The sequence below is a fragment of the Pristis pectinata genome, chromosome 7 (genome assembly GCF_009764475.1).
Source record: "Pristis pectinata isolate sPriPec2 chromosome 7, sPriPec2.1.pri, whole genome shotgun sequence".
Taxonomy (NCBI): Eukaryota; Metazoa; Chordata; class Chondrichthyes; order Rhinopristiformes; family Pristidae; genus Pristis; species Pristis pectinata.
Window position 1 is genome coordinate 25285918 of NC_067411.1, and position 20576 is coordinate 25306493.

Here is a 20576-nt window from a genome sequence, read left to right on the forward strand (position 1 = left end):
GCAGAATATGAGAGTTGTTCTTCCAACTTGTGTTTACCTCTCATAGCGATGGAGAAGGCTGAGGACAGACATGTCAGTGTGGGAGTGGGAAGGAAAGTTAAAATGACATGCAACTGGAACCTCTGGATGGTCATTGCAGACAGAATGCAGGTGCTCCACAAAAACAGTTGCCTAGTCTACGCTTGGTTTTGCCAGTGTAGAGGAGGCCACAACAGGAGCGCTGAATGCAGTAGACCAGGTTGGAAGAAGTGCAGGTGATATGGGGAGAAGTTAACAACAGGGTATTGAAATCGACAATCTATGACTCCACTACCTTTGGTCAAGCATAGTCGTGTTGAATGGTGGACCAGACTCTTACTCCTGTTTTCAGTGTTTCTAAACATAATTATTGTCCGTCAGCCTTGGCACGGACGTACTATTCTCAACGCAAATTTGGTTGATTGTACTCCTGAGTTTCACATCATGTAGTTTTAGTGCTGGGGTGAGCGGTGCACCATTTTTGAATGCACCACTAAACTAATTTATTTGCTCTTATTTGCCTTAACCAACACTTAAACCTCAACCAGCATTCGAAGCGGATATTGACAGGTTAGTAACATCGCCAAACTGACTAAACCCTCAAAGCACACTGTACGAGAGAGGGCTTTAAAATACCCGAAGACCGGCAAAAGTTGCTGCACAAATGCTTGCTTTCACTTGATAATGTTGGCTCTTGTTTAGACTGGGTTATCTCAATGAGCAGCTCAAAGTCCGAATGCACCCCACAATATCACATTCCCACTGTATCTCCGGGACGTCAGTTCGATTTCTACTCACAGATCTCCAGCTGGGACTTTTCATCCCTCGAAGAATCCTTAAAGGGACTGTCGATCACTTCTTTCATCCTTCCAACACCAGATCGCAGATTCTAAGAGCAACTGTTCTTTTTCGGCGTATAAACCTGAAACTCTCGTGCGGTAAATTTTCCTTAAGGAAAATTTAAGAAAGGGTTGTCCTTCCCAATGGTCTCGTTTAAGGGGAATGAGCTGGGTCTCATCTTATTCCATCATCGGAGGGAATGTTTCGCACTGCTCGATCACAGTCCCGGCAGCCCTGGAACCTGTTTTCCCAGGGCAGTTGTTTTGGTTTAGGAAACCCCAGCGGGCGCGGCCGCAAACGTCAGCTTGGGCTTTACCAATGAATGGCTTTGGAGGCCGTTCCTGTCATCTCGGTTTTGCAGGCGGAATTTGTGAACTGGAGAGCAGATGCTGGAATCGGTGGGAGTGGGGGAGAACCCAACAAACTGCTGGAGGAAGGGAGGAAGTCAGCGGGTCAGGCAGCACTGTGGAGGGAAATGGACAGTTGACATTTCGGGTCGAGATCCTTCATCTGGACCTGTAGAGGAGAAACCCTTCTTCAAAGTGGGCATACCTTCAAGAGACTTCAGTGGAGTAGTAACATGGAGACGCAGGAGACTGCAGATGCTGGAATCTAAAGCAAAAAAACAAGCTGCTGGAGGAACTCAGCGGGTCAGGCAGCATCTGTGGAGGGAAATGCACAGTCGATATTTCGGGTAGAGACCCTTCATCTAGACTGCTGTGTGAACTTATAGTCGCATCTCAAGGGTACTAGAAGTTAGGTGGTGGTAGTATTCAGTTAGTAGAAAGGAAGATAGATCTAAAGTTTTAGATTGCTGTATTTTTCTCCCAGTGCCTCTAAGAGGATTAAAGCTAATATTACATTTGACTTCTTTGACCATCAGTAACAAATGAATGGAGTCAGCAGTGGAGAAAACTCTGTAACACAAGAAAATAGGAGCAGGAATAGACTACTTGGTCCCTCAAGCCTGCCCCACCATTCAATATGCTCATGGCTGATTTGCTGAGACTTCGACTCCTCTAACAATTCACCAAAGCCCTGAATTCCCAGATCTTTCAAAATTCTCTTTGAATACCTGGAATGATCAGATGCAGCCAGACCTTCAATTCAAAACGTATAGAGCCACAGACAGACTGGGATCATCTGGTACAAGTGCTGCAATTCAATTAATTGTTAAATATAAGAGTTGAGCCAAGTACATCACGGTAGAGGTAGCCATCACTTGCCCTACCCCAATGCCCAGCAAATTCAGCCCAATTTAATTTTAAGCATCTGGTTTATCCAGTATTGGTATTGGTTTATTATTGTCACTTGTACCGAGGTACAGTGAAAAACTTGTTTTGCATACTGGTCGTACAGGTCAATTCATTACACAGTGCAGTAACATTGGGTTAGTACAGGTAAAAACAACAACAGTACAGAGTAAAGTGTCACAGCTACAGAGAAAGTGCAGTGCAATAAGGTGCAAGGTCACAACAAGGTAGATCGTGAGGTCATAGTCCATCTCATTGTATAAGGGAACCGTTCAACAGTCATCACAGTGGGGTAGAAGCTGTCCTTTTAAGTCTGTTGGTACGTGCCCTCAGGCTCCTGTATCTTCTATCTGATGGAAGAGGAGAGAAGAGAGAATGACCCGGTTGGGTGGGGTCTTTGATTATGCCGGCTGCTTCACCAAGACAGCGAGAGGTAAAGACAGAGTCCAAGGAGGGGAGGCTGGTGTCTGTGATGCACTGGGCTGTGTCCACGACTCTCTGCAGTTTCTTGCGGTCCTGGGCAGAGCAGTTGCCGTACCAAGCTGTGATACATCCAGATAGGATGCTTTCTATGGTGCATTGACAAAAGTTGGTGAGAGTCAAAGGGGACAAACTGAATTTCTTTAGCCTCCTGAGGAAGTAGGGGCACTGGTGAGCTTGGTAGCTTTGGATCACAAGTTTACTGGCACAGAAGGCAGAAGTTTCTTCCCAGGTGCTAATTATAAGTGGACTTCCAGGGGACACCAGGCACTGCAGTTGGTTGGGTGTCATCAGGTTGTCAGTAAGATGTTGGCCAAGTCAGAATCAGGTCTATTATCACTGACATATGTCATGAAATTTGTTCTTTTGCGGCAGTGATACAGTGCAAGACATAAAGATTACCATAAGTCACAAAAATAAATAAATAATGCAAAAGAGGAATAATGAGGTAGTGTTCAAGGGTTCATGGACTGTTCAGTAATCTGATGGCAGAGGAGAAGGAGCTGTTCCTGAAACGTTGAGCGTGGGTCTTAAGGCTCCTGTACCTCCTCCCCAATGGTAGTAACATGAAGGGGTCATGTCCTGGATGGTGAGGGTCCTTAATGATGGATGTCGCCTTCTTGAGACACCGCCTCTTGAAGATGTTCTCGATGGCGGGGAGGATTGTGCCTGTGATGGAGCTGACTGGGTCTAGAACCCTCTGCAGCCTCTTTCGATCCTGCACATTGGAGCCTCCATGCCAGGCTGTGATGCAACCAGTCAGAATGCTCTCCATTGTATATCTGTAGGAATTTGCAGGAGTCTTTGGTGACATACCAAATCTCCTCAAAGTCCAAGTGAAATAGAGCTGCTGGCATGCCTTCTTCATGATTGCAATGTGTTGGGCCCAAGATAGATCCTCTGAGATGCTGATGCCCAGGAGCTTGAACCTGCTCACCCTTTCCACTGCTGACCCCTCAACGAAGACTGGTGTGTGTTCTCCCAACTTCCCCTTCCTGAAGTCCACAATCAATTCCTTGGTCTTGCTGACATTGAGGGCGAGGTTGTTGCTGCGACACCACTCAACCAGCTGATCTATCTCACTCCTGCACGCCTCCTCATCACCATCATTGAGCTTTCATTGAGGGTTACCTGAGATTTTGTGGGTTACTTATTGGTTTTCCTATGTCAACATTTCTGTTACCATCATTATTTTGGGAATAGATTGATGGAAATGACAGATCACATTTAGTGGTGGTCAGTTCATCAGTCATTTGCTTTGTCGTGGTGTAGATTATATGGATACTGTCACAAACCAGCAACAAAAGAAACACACTGAGCATGATTCAGTGTTAAAAACTATTTTATTAATCACTACTTATGATAATACGTAAAATAAAAGTAAAAATGTTAGTATGTTAGAATTCAAAAATGTTAAACCTCGAACGTTAACCCCAAAACTAAACTCTTCGTGTGTGTGTGTGACAAAGTCCAAAACTCCCAGTTCCTGAATGGTTCTTAAAGTTCAGTTCCGCAAGCCATAAGGTGAAACATGAGCAAGGGCTTCTTCAACAACCACCGTTGTCTGAAGATAAGATGTAGATGTAGAAAAACATAGAGAGAGTACATACGAAATCCAAATGTTCCACGATGGAACCCAAAAGACACTTCAGTGTTTACTCGGTAGTGACTTCCTCACCCCGAAAAGCATCCGAACCGTGGTCGTCCACATACAAATACCTGTTTCCTTCTACAGGTCAGCAACAAAGTGAACTCCACCGGATTACTTCCAACTTCCATACATGGATTTCAGTGGTAAACACAGTTATTGTTTCTCATCCATCGATAGAGAAAAACAAGCAGGCTGGTGTCTCTCTCCCTTCTCTCTCTCTCTCCTTCTTCTTCTTCAACAACGTCATTACGTCCTTTATCTTCTATTGACGTAAGCACGCCCCACACACACATACACACACACTCTCTATCTTAAAGGGACTTTCACTGAGTCCGTAACAATACACTTCCAGAGTCATGTCTGAATGATGACTTAGTCTAATAGCTGCTAGTGTCTGGATCATAGCTATTGCCAGATCATCTTCTATTTGTATCTCTGATGAAACCAGATGTTATTTACAAGAAGGCCATATTCCAAAGTGGAGAGTGGAGTTAACTTGCTCTACTCCTTCCTTACCAGTCAGAGGTCTACAACCTTTCCCACCCTGACATCAAAGTTCACCCAGGAGTCTCAGTTTGTGACTCTTTGGGACTCGAGCCAGAAACTGTTCAATGTCAGAACAGTATCCTTCCTTGACCTCATCTGTAGCTTCCAGGGTTGGGGGAGGTAAGCACTGGTAACTACAACATGCTGGGTTAATGTCAGAGTGAGCAGATGGGTCATACATTGTTCAATTATCCCACAGAGATACATTACCAGCTCATTCTTGACAGGAAGACCTGTGAATGAGGAAGACAGATCTCTTCCTATTTGCTTTTCCAAAAGATGTACCCACTGCCTATATCTTTGAGATGGTCATCTTCTCCCAATGTGTCTTATTGGGGTGGTGATGTTATCACTGTAGCATCAGAGTTCTCAGGATGTGATTGTGAGCGACATCCATGTCTGTCGCCGCTGGGGATGAGTCCAGGCATTCCAGGTCGTACACTTCATATGGAGGAGTGAAAGATGTCTGTGCAAGACTTCTTTTAATGTTGTCGGGTGACACAAGCTACACCTGCTCCTCCCCCTCCACACACACAACCTTGCCCACTACCTCCTCTCCATGCACCCAATCTCCTCAACCCCAACCTCCCCACCTCAAACCTCTTACCCCTCAACTGCCTCCTTTCTCTCCTATTTTCCTTCTCCAAACTTTCCTCCAGTCAGTGCAAAATCAGCCACAGATCTTATATTCAGTCGTATATTCTTGCCACACAGGTGACATTTGGTCCCCGAAATTCTCTGGCACAAATGTGTGATCCATCAAGTTAGTATTGTTCAGAGATCCTGCATTAAGAGTTGAGGGATTTGGGGATTCAGACTCTTACTTTTAACATTTTGACTCAATGACCCCGAACCAACTAATTTTGACAAAATCCATAGCTGGGAATGGTCTGCATCTTCCTACTAATCCCCATTTCATGGGTCATAAGTAGAGTCTAAGAGAGCCAGCAGCTTCGCAGTCTGGACAGTGGTTTGCACAGTCTATCGTAGGTGATGGAACAAGGAAATCCCAGGAGAGCTCAATCATGGTGAAGCTTAACAGGGTTTTCCCGATAGGTTATTCCAAAGTTTAAAAGCTCCAGAGACCGACCACGTTGCTTCTAATGTACAGTCTGTGTGGTTCCAAGTGTAAGCATAGTCATGCCAAGAAATCTGTATCTACCAATACGCTCCAGCAATAAAAATGTATAATGGCTTTGTAGGTGTGGTGGCATACAGAAGATAAGATACATTTCAAGTCAAATCAATTAACTTTAGGATGTAAAATATCAAGAACTATTTACCAGAAAGACTAATACATGATTAATTCTCCAAATTATACACATCCCACCAATTCTTACCGGAATATTCGGGTCACACAGCCATAGCTCCAGATGGTAGCAGTCTTGACATGAGGCTTTGAGCAGATCATCCATGATCATATTAAATGGCAAGATAGGCTTGAGGGACCAAGTGGTCCACTCTTGCTCCTATTTTCTTGCTTCCATGTCTGAAGTTTTTCGGTTCAAGGCCAACATCAGAAACCCAAGGTCAAAATCTTGACTGATATTCCACTGCACCAGTGGAGTCACAGATGCGCCCCTTCTGAGGAAATGTTAAATCAAGCCTTATCTGCTCTCTCGGATGGTGGAAAAGATCTCATTACCCTATCGAAGAGGTGTCCCTTATGTCCTGACCAGTGTTTGTTCCTCAAATCAACTAACAACTCAAAAACATTATCTGGATATTATCACCTTGCTAGTTTATGGGAGCTTGTGCAAGTGTGCACATTAGCTATCCATTTCCTACAGATGATTCATTTTGAAAGTCCTGCACTGGAGGTAAAGCACATTGGAGGTAAAGCAAATTGAGGTAGTGAAATCCAAAACATGAAAGCAAGTCCTTCCTCACAGTTGAACATTTAATAACTTAATTTCTACTCATATTCACATTTGCTTTTTGAACATTCTTCAATATATTTGCTTCTCTATTTTGTTACAATAATAATTTTAGTTACATTGTAATGCTATCTAATTTTCTTGGGTGATTGATAGTAAACAGAATTGACCTCTGGCCCTTGGAACTGTTTTACTATAATTGTACAGGGCCTTGGTGAGACCGCAGCTGGAGTATTTTGTGCAGTTTTAGTGTCCTTACTTATGAAAGGATATGTTGCCATAACGGTGGTGCAGTGAAAGTACACCAGAATGATTTCTTGGATGGAGGGACAGTTACACAAGGAGAGATGAAGCCAATAAGGCCTGCATTCACTAGAATTTAGAAGAATGAGAGGGGATCTCATTGAAACATACAGAATACTGACAGGGCTTGACAGGCTGGATGCAAGGAGGTTGTTTCTCTGTCTGGTCATGATGTTGGTGAAGGAGGGGCCTAATACTGTAAGTCACAGGCTCAGGATATGGTATAAAACATTCATGACTGAATGTACTGAAGGAGATAGAAATATTTCTAAACACAAATGCCATCAAGGTGTAGGGGGAGAGTGGGAATGTGGTATTGACACACAAGATCAGCCACAATTGTACCGAATGGCAGAGTAGGCACAGTGCCAAATTGCCGACTGCTCCTATTTTTTTTAAATTTTCTGTTTCGCAAGCTATTCCTCACCTTATTGAGCTAACTAATGCACTTAAACTGAATTAATAATGCAAGTAATTGGTTTATTCAATGGCTTCTCCCAGTACAATATAAGTGCTAATGCTTACAAATAAATGTTTTAGAACAAAATATCACATAAATATTATTAAATGTTTCACCAGATGACTAGGTGCATTCAAACAGATCCAGAAAAACTAAACAGGCAAGAGCAGATAATGCAGATAATAATATATTTGAATAAAACTGGACAGAACCAAATCTCACCATGTCAATCAAGAAGTACTATTTCACTAATAGAAATACTTCAAGCTTTTAATAAAATAGCTTCATAAGTACAGTTTTACATATTTCCATAAATAGCTTATAAAATATTAATAATTAATCATACTATACTTAAAGAATTGAAAAATATATCACTATAAAATAAATATCTTTTTTTTACAATTTTTGCATATTACATGATTTAAGTGCCCATTATATTCTTTATTTCAAATTTGTACCGTCCTTGTAAATAATAGTTCATGGTTTCATTTTTTTACAATTAAATTCAGTTGATAAAATTAATTATATATTATTGGTGACAGGTATGGACATTTAAAGTATGGCTTAGCTATGTTATGAATAATTCTTTAGCAACCTAATAGATGTAAAATCACCAATCTGTAGAATTTACAAAATATCTAAACAAAAGTGCTTAATAACATTTGGAGCTTTGTAATACAGGCAATTCAAAGTGATATAAAATCAAGTATTTGTTACATTGAGGCCATTCATTTAAAAAATCTGTCAATTGTGTTACACCTTGCTTTCTTGGTTATTGGCTGCTGGGCTGTCGATCCAGTCCTGAAAACAAGTAAATATTAAAGAAATGTATTCACAAAAACCAAAGCAGCAAGACACAATTAATACAATACCAAAATTTTGCATGCTCAGATTGTTGATTCTCAATTTGTCAAGTGTTGGCATAAATGTACATAACTGTTCTTTGGAATACACTGGGATATGATCCATGTTAAAATGATCAGAGCAACCTAATCTAGTTTAAAGTTTATTTTGATAATTGCTCACATGGTGAATTGCATTGGGGAAAAGCAAGAGGGGAAGGTTAAAAAAAAATCATTCCTTGATATTTCAATCTCATTAATTCTTGCACAAATGGTACAGAAGACTTTAATTTCTGTCACATAGAAGATTGATGAGCATGCACCTATCCACAATTCTTAGTAAAGCAAACCTCTAAGGCTGCTAACATTCAGGCTTAAGTATAGCAAAATCAGATATCAGCTGAAAGACAGTTCAATCCAGGGTTATACTTGCAATCTTGAGAACCAGAGACAAAACAAGTTTTATTTTAGCCTGGTGCCACTGACCAGCAATGCATGGAATCAACAGAAACACCAAAGATTAACTTGCTAGATATGTAAAATGAGATGATCCCAGTGCTAGTCTGTAAACACCAAGCAAGTTCATCCTTAATTTAAAATTTAATAACTTTCTCAAGACTTTGACCAATCATGCTGAAAATGAAGTAACTCAACACACATCAGATTTAACAGTACTACTGCTATCTGAAAATAAAAAGACCCATTAGAAATCAGTGAAAAACTAGCATTACTCAGAAAGTCTTAACTACAAAAAAAAAACACAGATAGCACAATGAGCCCACAGGCAAAAGTATTCCAAAACAAAGCCGCATTATTATAGAATTTGCTGAGGCTACAATTCAGCAAGTAAGAATGAAATATATATAAGAAAAAATACAGAGTACGGTAGTGCTACTGTTAGCACTGCTGCCTCACTCCAGACCTCTGATCCTAACCTTTTGTGTTGTCTGTGTGGAATATGGATGCTCTCGCTTTGACCTTGTGGGCTTTCCCTCAGATGTTCTGTTTTCCCCCCACATGCCAAGCACATGCTGACTGGTAGGTTACGTGGCTACTGAAAGTTGTCTCCAGTGTAGATGGTTGGTAGGAGAATCTTGGTGCTTGTGAGGGGAGTTGATGGGGATGGTAGAGGAAAAGAAATGGGATAGGCATAGATAGATACTTGATGGTCACCACAGACATGATGGGCCAAACAGCCTGTTTTTGTGCCATGTGACTACACACTTTTATTGCAATGCATAAACAGTAATATTGCAAAGTAACCTCCATAATCTCACCTTTTTGGTTGAACAGATGAATTTGAAGATTGCTTTCCAGTTCCTAATGGACCTAATAATAAAAACAAACAAATATTATTTTATTTCCCCCCCACAAATAGTAACCACATCAAAAGAATTAACAGTCAAGCTCACCAGTCACCTGCTCCTGGATTTTGCTGTTCCTTTCAGCATAGATAAGAGCTATTTTTTCTCTGAGAGGTTGCCTCCAAGTTGATTAAATGAGCCCCAACGTAGCACAAGGCTTTTCCAATTGTAAGTGGCTGCTGCCATTTCAAGCCCCAGTATGAGATTGGGGAGAAAGGTGTAATTTACATAAAAGTGTCCCCTGAGGACCTGTCAAACTCAGTATTACCTTCTCCACCACAACTCTCAAATTTTAACATTATCCTTATCTGTACTACAAACATCAACCAATTCTAGGGAGCCAGCAAACAGGTTGAAACATTTCCCAAAACTTCTGGGAAATGCTGAAGAGTAACCCAATCTACTTTTCTTCCTCAAGTTAACCATCTCACTTATGAGCATACTCTGACAGCACACCCAGAAGGGTGGATACATCTTGGGAAGTGTATACAAAATGTACAAACTTCAGTTCTATTTTAAAACTCTAACAATTTGATTTTAATCTATCTAACAACTGCATAAACAAATCACCTTGATGCTACAAAGCCATAGTGTGCAAATATAATAGCTTCAATCTTGGTCAGAAGTTAGTTGCTCTCCATCAGAGCAACAAATGGAATGTAGTTCTCTCACTGCCTCAAATTTGGAAGACTAAAGAATAGTAAAGACATCTTACTCAGCCTGCAATGTATTGGCTTTTGTTGTTAGTTGAAAAAAGGATTGGGGCTCCTCTCCAGGTCTGGTTGCTTTATTGGAGACCCCACATTGCAAAATGAATGAGGTTCAGAAAAAGAAATACATTCCCTCTTAAAAGGCCCTAAATTAGTACATGTTACTGAAATTGATTATGTGGAAATAAGAATGCTCACCTACTCCTTTTGAAGTGCAGTCTGTGGAAAATGGATGTGTTGATCTCTCAGTAAGCTCTTGTATAACCCCTTGATTTAGACAGATATCGACATGCCTGTTGAACAATGATAGATCTGTTGTTTTTTGCCTTATGTCGCAAATTGGACATACCAGACCAGCTGGCTCTTCTGATTGAGAAGACAACATTCCCTTCAATGATGTGGCATGTCTCATTGCCTGGTCTGACTGGCGCTGAGCATCCTGTCTTGACAGGTTGAGTTGTGCAAATGCTGCGTGATTTAACCTGCTGGCATTAGATTTAGTTAAATCAAACTGAATTTTTTCCTGTGTCACATGAGTAGTTTTACCAGATATTTGAACTGACAAATTGCTGTGGTCTGAAAGTTCTTCATCTAAAATAGTCTTATCTTTAATGGGCTCCAGGGTCCCTACTGTGCCATTAGATAGCTGCGTATGATCTTTAAGACAAGTCTGGTGACCAGATTGTACAATCGGGCAGGAATTGTTTTTAACTGATGATTCACCATTAAAGCTGCTACTTTCAATTTCTCTGTGCAAATCTACAACTGTAATACTCGGATACATTTCTGAGGGTCTCTCCTGATACTCTGTTCCTTTTTGTTCATGTAGATCCATTATTTTTTCATTTTTTAAATCATTGTCCAAGCTAGATGCGTCCTTCATGATTGTACAGCTTGCCTTTGAAATATTTGCTTCACCTTCTCTTACACATAAACAACAATCAATTTGGTTCATCAATCCCTCTGAAGTTGATATGCCTAGTCTTTTTAAACATTTTGGACACTTGTTAGTAACGTTTAATGCTGGAATCAGGCCACTACCCTTGAGCTGCATTTCATCCATTGTGCAAGCTGGGGTAGTTATGGCAGGTTTGCACTTTTCTTGTTTGACTGCAAGAACCTGGCTTTTTTGCTGTCGCTTTTTATTGAAGAAACTTTCTCTTTTGGATGTTTCTGCTTGTTCTGTTTGGTTCTTCATGTCTATGCACTCAGAATCAGAGCTGCAAATTGGGGTCTCAGATTTTCCAGTATGGAAAAAATTGATGATGCTTTTCTGGTGAGGTTTTTTCTCATCTTGATGGACAAACCCAGAAACCCGCACACCTTACGGGAGAAACAATAATATGTTAATTGTGCAATGGTAACAATTTAATAACATTAAATGGTTCCCATAAGAATTAAAACAGAGAAAAATTCAAAGATATTCTGTGCACTGTTAACAAAGTATGTAAAAAAAAGAATAGTTTCTTATATCAAATAGCAATGGGATGAATCAGGATATTGGGCCCATTATTTATCATAAATCCATGCAACGATGTCCAGCAGTCTCCAAACAGACACTAACCCCTTCTAATCATAGAGAAATAAAAGCGGCGAGGCATATTAAAGCAAGCTAATGCCTCACTCTGTCAACCAGTGAAAGACTTATGACCTTGTATGACCCAAGAAAAATGTGAAGTGATACAAAACATGCCAAATAAAATTTAAAGATTCAAAACAAAGGTTATGATTCTATTTCAGTCACAGTTATGAAATCATAGTCAACCTTCATTGCTTTCTACACAAGATAAATGTAGTCTGTTAACTCATTCACCCATCACAACAATTGTCATCAGGCCACATTTTATGTAATTTAGCCCTGGTATCGGAACAGAAAGCAAATGTCATACTTTGCCTGGAATTAAGTTATCTGAAAAAATGCATATTACCTATACTGCTTTCATAATCGGTAGAGCAGAATAGGTAAAACTGCATCCTCCAGGTCGCTACTTAATTTTCCTCTTTTTTTAGCTTTGGCTGTACATTTTGAGTTCTGATTAAAAGTTTCACTCAGTATCTCTCTGCTTTCTACAGATACTGACTATATTTCAAATAGTTTGTGTACAATTCAGATTTTACACAATTATTATTTGTACTCTGTCCCCTTGAGTTTGTAATGTAGCTAAACAGCAACCAGTCAAATTTACAGTTTGTTTTCAAATTTTCAGCTCATTTATTGTCAATGCACAATTTCCTGTACATTTTACTCCCTCAGATTATGGGAGAGCAACTTGGAGATGAAAATGTGTGGAACCCAATGCAAAAGGCAAAGGGTTTTATACTGATGACTATCTACTTTTGTCACCTCTTCAAAGTGGACAAAAGAGAGCCTAGTCAATATTAATGGCAAGTGGCACTTGAAGTAAAGAAATATTGATCAGATACTGTTCATCTTTATTCAGAAATTCCTGTTATACATTACCCATAAGTCTGAGTCTCAATGGCTGAGGATATATGCTCTCAATCTCGGTCTTTAGTAACTCAGATGCAATAGCATAAATTTCTTCTTCCTTAGAAACTGCCGATGGAACTGTACAGGCTCTTGTCTTCACTTCAAAGTTTATATTCTTCAATTTTAGAGTTACTGTCTTCCCCTAAAATTTTGGAAAAACTACTTTACAAAGTCCTTGAAAATCCTTTATATAATGAACACAGGCTTTAGGTAGCATTCATTGTTTTTGTGAATTACACCATAAAACCTTTAAACTATACAATGAAAAAAAACTTCATAAATATTTTGATAAAAAGGGCAAAGCTGTACCCTTAGTCCTCCCTTGTGGAGATCTTCCTCAAGGTCATGACAAAGTTCACGACATAAGCTGTATTGCTCCGATGCTTTACTGATTTCACTGAACGTCCTAAAATTCAAAAATAAATTTTATTTCACACAGGTTCTAAAGTCAGAAAATATACTGTGGAAATAGCTTGATGACAGTAAATGCTTTAACACTATGGCCTAGAAGTCATGTATGTAAGAATCATGCTAAAGTGAGATCCCACACAAGTTTCATGTGAGGTGGTGGAGTGGGGGAGGACACAGTTGAGAGGGTAAGAATTTATATTTCAACAAGCAAGACATGTAAAACATCTTGTAACATTAGAATCATGAATCCCAGGTCATCATATACAGACTTAATTAGGTCCAACGTCAAGCAAATAAATAGTTTGCTTTATGATCTCTCTGTGGTGTAATTTCTCAGTGACCATTCTCTATGAAAAATGAGTTTCCTGCAATAGAACTGATTTAGGGCAGATCTTCCCCATGTGTAGTGGGTGGGATTTGTGGCATATGCACCACACATCCCCAAAAGATGATGACATTGTGCCATTAGAGATGGGCATAATCATCAAGGTGGGACAAGATCGTCATCATCAGGGCCATTCTTAAGGAATCCAACCACTGATTTTCTGTGGGACTTCTCAGCGCATTAGAGGCTTAACTTATGCCTCTGTGTGTTACCATTGATAGACAGTGTTTTACTACAGCATTGCAACAACATCATCAATTTTGTGTGACTCCATGCATAAGTACATATTCAAAGGACCATGATATGATTCATCAAAAGGCACAAATGCACACAGAACTGCCCATCAGTTTCCTGATAAAAATATTATTACACGGCACCAGTGAATTTCTTTCCCTATGTCTTACAAATAAATGGCCCTTAGGATACACATTACACACCTCTGTTGACATATAATACAAAATATATTGTGCTGCTCCAGAATCCCATGGCAGTGAAGATTTACTTAGCCTGATATGAAAACTGATAAATGTGTTGATGGATCCCTGTAAACAAATGACACCATCAATGATGCCCTTGCACAGGAACAATCCTCCTTTTCAGCTGAGCCATTTTGAAGATCTTTGCATGAATTTTCACCTTATAGCTTCAGACTTATCTCTGCCACAAAACTACTCAGATTGTTCAATTGAAAGCAAACATCACTCTGAACAGAAAAATCTAGTATTGTGATTGATCAGTCTTGTGTCTCCTTCTCAATGTCACCTTAACATTTCACCATTTTGCCATCTTTCACACCTGTTCTCCGAAGTTCATTATAGTGTTGGGTGCATCAAGAAAAGCTACAATTTCTTCCATCCAAACACATGAAAAACCTGAGTAATCCTAATTAGCAAGCTTGCTTAATTCCCCCTCTTCAGTACTGCCCACTTTGCCTCTGCTAAAACTCTTGTATTTGTCACCAAACTCAACTTCAAGGCACGTCTTGCTGATATCTCAAGCACCAATCTATCAAGGTCCAAATTATTCAAAACCCTGTCAGCAACGTTAGTGTACTGTCCCTACCTTTGCTCATCATCTCCCAAAGCACTGAATTGAAAATCTTTATTATTTGTGAATTCCTGGTAAACTTATTTTACCCTATTTCTCCAATATCTTCCAGATCTATAATCCCAGCTGGTGTGCCTCATGATGATTCGGCTTTCTCTGCTCACCATTGACAACGAGGCATTCAGCCATCTTCCCCTATGCTCTGTAATTCTCTTTCTAAGTTGTATGCTTTCTACTTCCCATCATATATTTTAGAACATGGGTTGATCATTTTCCTTTGCTTGTGCCACCGTTCTCTGAAGCACTTTGGTCACTACACAAGACAAGTAGTCGTAATCCAGGTTTTTGTGTAATGGGTTTTAACAAACAGTTAAGCAACAGGAACTATTAAGAACACATATATCCAAAACAGATGTGAAATACTGAAAAGGACTCACCTTTCTGTGCTCATACTCTTCCGATCACCATCTCTACAACAACAAGGATTGTCATTGTTAATTATATTATTTTTTCTAAATGTGTAAAGCTATTTTACATTTGAGAAATTTTAAAAATGAAGCTTTAAATCTCTCTTCAAATTGGGATGATTTTGCAATAATATGCTTCTGGCCTTTTAATGGCAGCAAACATCATTTCTGCATTTGTGTTTATCTTAGTGCTGATCTCCATGATTTATAAAATAATTTATTTGAGGACAAGGATAAAGGTTGGATATTAAAGATTAGAAACTTCAAGGCTAAGGCTTCCTACACAGAGCAGTGTTGTTCCTACTTTCCTCATTTCTGTTTTGTGCTTCATTTTTCTCTATCCACTTCTTTCCTATGGATGATAATGCTTCCAGCCTTCTTATGATAATTATGGACATAAAAAACTATTTGGCACATCTTAATTCACCCTTTTAGAAAAGTCCCAATGTCATCCGGCTACCCAATTCATACTTCTCTCATCCATCTAGAAGGCCTATATTTTCTTTTATCTGATCACAAAATAGAAAATTTGAACAATTCTGATGATAGATCACTCACTTGAAAAATTAACTCTACTACTCTTTCCGCCCAGCATTTTGTGTTTTATTCCATTTGAACAGACCGGGTAATTCACCCTTTCATTTTCTCCTCCCTTCTTTGAAGAAGTAACCAGCCAATACTTGACACCTTAGAACATTCCAAATGGTGAATCAAAGTAGTGTAACCCATTATATTGCTATTGAACAATTTTCTTGGAAGGATGAGTGATTGTTATATTACCCTGTGAATCCATTTCCACTGGTAAGGTTGCCAAGGATACAGTAGATAAACTGGAAACTTGGGCAGAGTGGTGGCAGATGGAATTTAATCCAGACAAGTATAACGTAATGGACTTTGGGAAGTTGAATTCTTGTATGATGTATACAGTAAATGGCAGGAACCTTAGGAACATTGATAAACTGGTGGTCCAAGTCCATAGCTCATTGAAATTCGCGACACAGGGTAGTGAAGAAGGCATTTGGTATCTTTGCTGAGGTATTGATTATAAGAGTGGGGATATCATTTTGCAGCTGTACTAAACATTAGCTAGACTGCACTGAAGTGGTGTGTATAGTTCTGGTCACCACTTTTTAAGGAGGATGTGGTAGCAATACAGAGAGTGCAGAGGAGATTCACCAGGATGTTGCCTGGAATAGAAGACTGTAGTTATGAGAGATTGGAGGTTGGATTTATTCTCACTGGAATGTAAGAGGTTGAGGGGTAACCTTATAGAGGTTTATAAAATTGTGAGGGGCATAGATAGGATAGATAGTCAGCATCACAGGTTTAAGGTAAGGAGGAGAAATTTAAGAGATCTGAGGGCTAAGTTTTTCACACAGAGGATGGTGGTTATCTGGAATGAGCTGCCTAAGGAAGTGGTGCAGGCAGATACAATTATGTTTACAAGGTATTTGGATCAGTACTTAGACTGGAAAGGCATAGAGGGGATATTGGCTTAATGCAGGCAAATGGGGTTAATGTAGACAGGCATAGCAGTCGACACAGATGAGGTGGGCCAAAAGAACCCATTTCTGTGCTCTATGATTACTCCTTTAGCACTGCATACGATTAGGCAGTGTACAAGCAATCTAGTCCTGTATTTTTGGATCCATAATTTTATTGCAATACACTTTCATGTTATCGTTTTATTGTATAGTTATTAATATCATTCATGTGATTCAAAGTAAAGTATTAGAAAAGATATTTGGAAGACTGTATTGACCTTGTGACCTAACTGACTTCATTTTCGGAGGATGCACATTTTAAATTTAACACCTGCATATAACCTGACATTTTGCTAGCATTTTTGCTTTGCTTGACATTTCAGTCTTTACGGTTTTTCCTTTATAATTTTTGTTTCAACATCATGTATATTTTCCCACATAATTCAGCAACTGCACAGAAAGGTGAGTAAGGAGATTTGGTGAGAAAAAGGCAGTGGACTGGCTTTCAAATAAAATAAATTAACTTAAGACAGGAAAGGTAAGGCAGGTGATGTATTACAGTTGTAGTATTTGGGATCTGATGAAAACCATTATGATCCATGGCATCCACACACAAAGAAAGTGTATGCAGCTGAATCACTTTCTGCACAAGAGTTGAAGAGCTGGCTCTCAGTTGGACACTGCAATGCATCAGAAAGGGAGAAAGTTACTTGAATAATTTATTCCATGGGGCAGTCACACCCCTTTGAATAAGTACTGCAAAACTTCTCAGTCAAGATGGATATGTGTGTGGGGTGGGTAGCTTTGCAGGAGTCTTAGTCTTCGCACTTGTCTAATAGTTAATGCAATTTTTGCAGCCTATGTGGGTGCGTGCAAAGACTACAGGGAGGATGAGCAAATTGAAAACATCATGGCTTAGAGGAGCATTCTTAATTCATTATATCATTTCCCCTTCTACAACTATTAAAGTGGATGGCTATTTCTTAAGTGATTTGAATTGACATCCCCAAGTAAAAATTCCTTTCCATCACAATTAATAACCCTTCAACCTCTTGTAAAAGCTTTAGCAAGAGTCTTCCAGAGACCAAATAATCACATCATGACAAATGCCATCACTGATATCAGTAACATTAATTTTTATGCCTTTCAGTTCTACTTATTCACCACTGAACATATGACATAGAATGCAGGGCTCCAATTTAGAGGTCCGTTCAAGTATAGAGTTATAATGTGACCCAGATCCAAACCTGACTCTGCTAGGACAATCCAAACCCAACTCTATAATTTTTTTCCATATCTGACCACCATACATATAACAATCTCAGATGTGCTATTCATCTGTTTGAGGATGAAACAACAAACAATGATCAAGAACAAATCATCACTAACTGGTAAAATATGCCTGTTTATTTGTTCAGCAACATTTAAGAGGCATTTAGACAGATGCATGAACAGGCAGGGAATGGAGGAATATGGACGTCATGCAAGCAGATGGGGTAAGTTTAGATTGGCATTATGGTCGGTGGAGACATGGTGGGCCAAAGGGCCTGTTCCTGCACTGTACTGTTCTATGTTCTATCACATATTTCAGGTTTACTAAACACACAAAATACACTAGATCTGATTTCTAAAGTATCTCATCCATTTGAAGCCCATGCATCAATTAATACAAACATGGGGAAATTCATATAATACTCTGAAGCACCTGAACAACACTTCATTTGAATTGTGTCATTGCTTTGCAAAGCACCTGCACTTAGTCTGCAGTAGTGACCCTAAACTTCAACTTGCCTGCTGTTTTAGTTCATGATCCATTCTCACTCTAACCTCTCTGTCTGTGGCTCCTATACTGTTATGTTGATGGGTCGAAGGGCCTAGTTCTACTCCTATATTTTATGGTCTTCCGGTCTTACAAGAAAGCCCACGTAAGCCTGAGGAACAAAGCTCAGCTTTCACCTGGGCACGTGGCAGCCATTCTCCAACTTCAAATAACTTGCTCTTGCTTTCTGTTTGTATGAGGAACTGGCCATTTTTCCTTGCCATTCCCCTCTTCCTTTTTGTTTTACATTTATATATTCTAGCCTGCTGGGCACATCCCAGTACACCAGACTACATCATCACGCTGACTTCACAACATTAGCAACAGGTTACACAGAAAAAAAAAGATTAACGTCAGCAAAACTAAAGAACTGTTTGTTGAATTCAGGAAGGGGAAAGAGGGCAAAGATGCACCACTCTACATTGGGGGATCAGTGGTGGAGGGAGTCGGCAGCTTTAAGTCTCTGGGTGCAAGTATATCAGATGACCTGACCTTGGCCAGTACATAGATGCAATCATAAGGAAAGTGTGCCAGCGTCTTTATTTTCTTAGAAGGTTAAAGAGGTTCTGCTCATCACCGAACACTCTAACAAACTTCTACAAATGTACTGTTGAAAGTATCCTGACTGTTTGCATCTTGGTCTGGTACCGCTATTCGAATGCACAGAACGTAAGAAGCTGCAGAGAGTAGTGGACTCTGCACAATACATCATGAGCACATCCTTCCCCACCATTGGTAGTATCTACAGGAGGTGCTGCCTCAAGAAGGGAACATCCATCATCAAAGATCCCCACCATCTGGGTCATGCTATCTTTTCGCAGCTACCATTAGGCAGGAGGTACAGAAGCCGGAAATTCCACACCACCAGGTTCAAGAACAGCTACTTCCCTTCAACCATTTGGTTCTTGAACCAACTGGCAAAACCCTAATGACTCCAGTTTAGCAACACAATAACTACTTTGATCACTTTGCACCAAAATGGACTTTTTTTTCTGTTCTCTTGTAAAAATTGTGCACAATTTATGTTTAATTTGTTTTTCTTGTGGATGCTGCTTAAATGAAACTGTGCCTGTGATACTGCTGCAAGTAAGTTGTTCATTGCACCTGTGCACACATGTACTTGTGCATATGACAATACACTTGACTTTGACTTAAACTACCCTTTAATTGCTGCATTACTTCAGCCTATTACAGACGTCCCCTCCCTTAACTTCTCTGTCACCTAAAGTAACTTGCTTTCCTTCTTTCTCAGTTCTGATTAAGGGTTTTTGACCCGAAACATTAACTGTTTCTTTTTCCATGAATGCTACCTGACCTTATGAGTTTTTCCAAAATTTTCTGTTTTTATTTCAGATTTCTGGTTTCTGCATTTTTTTTTCATTTTCAGGAGTGTCATTGTTCTTTCTTTGTACAACTGTTTCCAAACTATATTGTGTTTATGAAAAGATCCATTTAGACGTTTAGCCAGATCATGAGCTGTAAGCACTGCTCCTAAAGAGAGTGCTATCTGTTCAGTATGTGTTACCTTATTAGTTCAGAAGTAGAAGATGCACACCAAAGTACTGGCATTAGATGGATAACTGCTTTGCATCAGGATTCACCAAGATTGGTCCCAACTAATACAGGGTCAGCCACAACATCATGGGGTTTGCCTGTGTGCTACATCTGATGCTATTCTAACAGACATCCATGACATGTTTCAGGGTTCTAAACATTCTGAGTCCTGTGAGAATACCACTGATCAATGAGACTGTAAATTCTTTGCATTCTGGCTATTCAAAATTGATTCCCAAGATGACAGACTATTTCACTGTAAAGCCTCAAAAGTCCAGATATGGCTATTATTTTTTAAAAATCTAGCTGATCCATGAACCATAATTAAAAATAGCTCCCTCACAGAGGGCTCTGAAATAGCTTTGCTAGCCATAAGTATCCACAGTTCAGCACACAGCACTGCAAACTGGCTCAAAAACCCAAGTCCTGCCACACCCAGGTCCCAAGTGCACTCCCCGTTACATTTTAATTTACTTTCTAGGCGGTGTTTTCATTTATTTTAATCATTATCATTTTTTGTATTTGCATCTGAAACAAACCCGTGTTATGTCCTGTTGGATAATTTTCAGATTCC

The 20576-nt window shown here is 39.7% G+C and overlaps 2 protein-coding genes across 9 annotated transcripts in view; both read right to left on the reverse strand.

The window, feature by feature from the left end:
- The window catches only part of LOC127572456 (ankyrin repeat and death domain-containing protein 1A-like), a 77420-nt gene extending 76331 nt beyond the window's left edge, over nucleotides 1–1089 (reverse strand). For all 4 annotated transcript variants that reach the window (XM_052019739.1, XM_052019740.1, XM_052019737.1 and 1 more), the window contains exon 1: nucleotides 817–1089. In XM_052019739.1, coding sequence (XP_051875699.1) covers nucleotides 817–883 — 67 coding nt within the window. In that variant the 5' untranslated portion in view covers nucleotides 884–1089. The remainder of the gene's footprint in view (nucleotides 1–816) is intronic.
- A 6341-nt stretch (nucleotides 1090–7430) lies between these two features.
- The window catches only part of polk (polymerase (DNA directed) kappa), a 79828-nt gene continuing 66682 nt past the window's right edge, over nucleotides 7431–20576 (reverse strand). For 4 of the 5 annotated variants that reach the window (XM_052019240.1, XM_052019241.1, XM_052019243.1 and 1 more), the window contains 6 exons: nucleotides 15116–15148; nucleotides 13145–13241; nucleotides 12806–12977; nucleotides 10543–11667; nucleotides 9548–9599; nucleotides 7452–8229 (listed from right to left, as the gene is read on the reverse strand). In XM_052019240.1, the coding sequence (XP_051875200.1) occupies nucleotides 8157–8229; nucleotides 9548–9599; nucleotides 10543–11667; nucleotides 12806–12977; nucleotides 13145–13241; nucleotides 15116–15148 (1552 nt within the window). In that variant the 3' untranslated portion in view covers nucleotides 7452–8156. Of the gene's footprint in view, nucleotides 8230–9547; nucleotides 9600–10542; nucleotides 11668–12805; nucleotides 12978–13144; nucleotides 13242–15115; nucleotides 15149–20576 lie in introns of all 5 variants that reach the window. The other variant, XM_052019239.1, reaches the window with a different exon arrangement.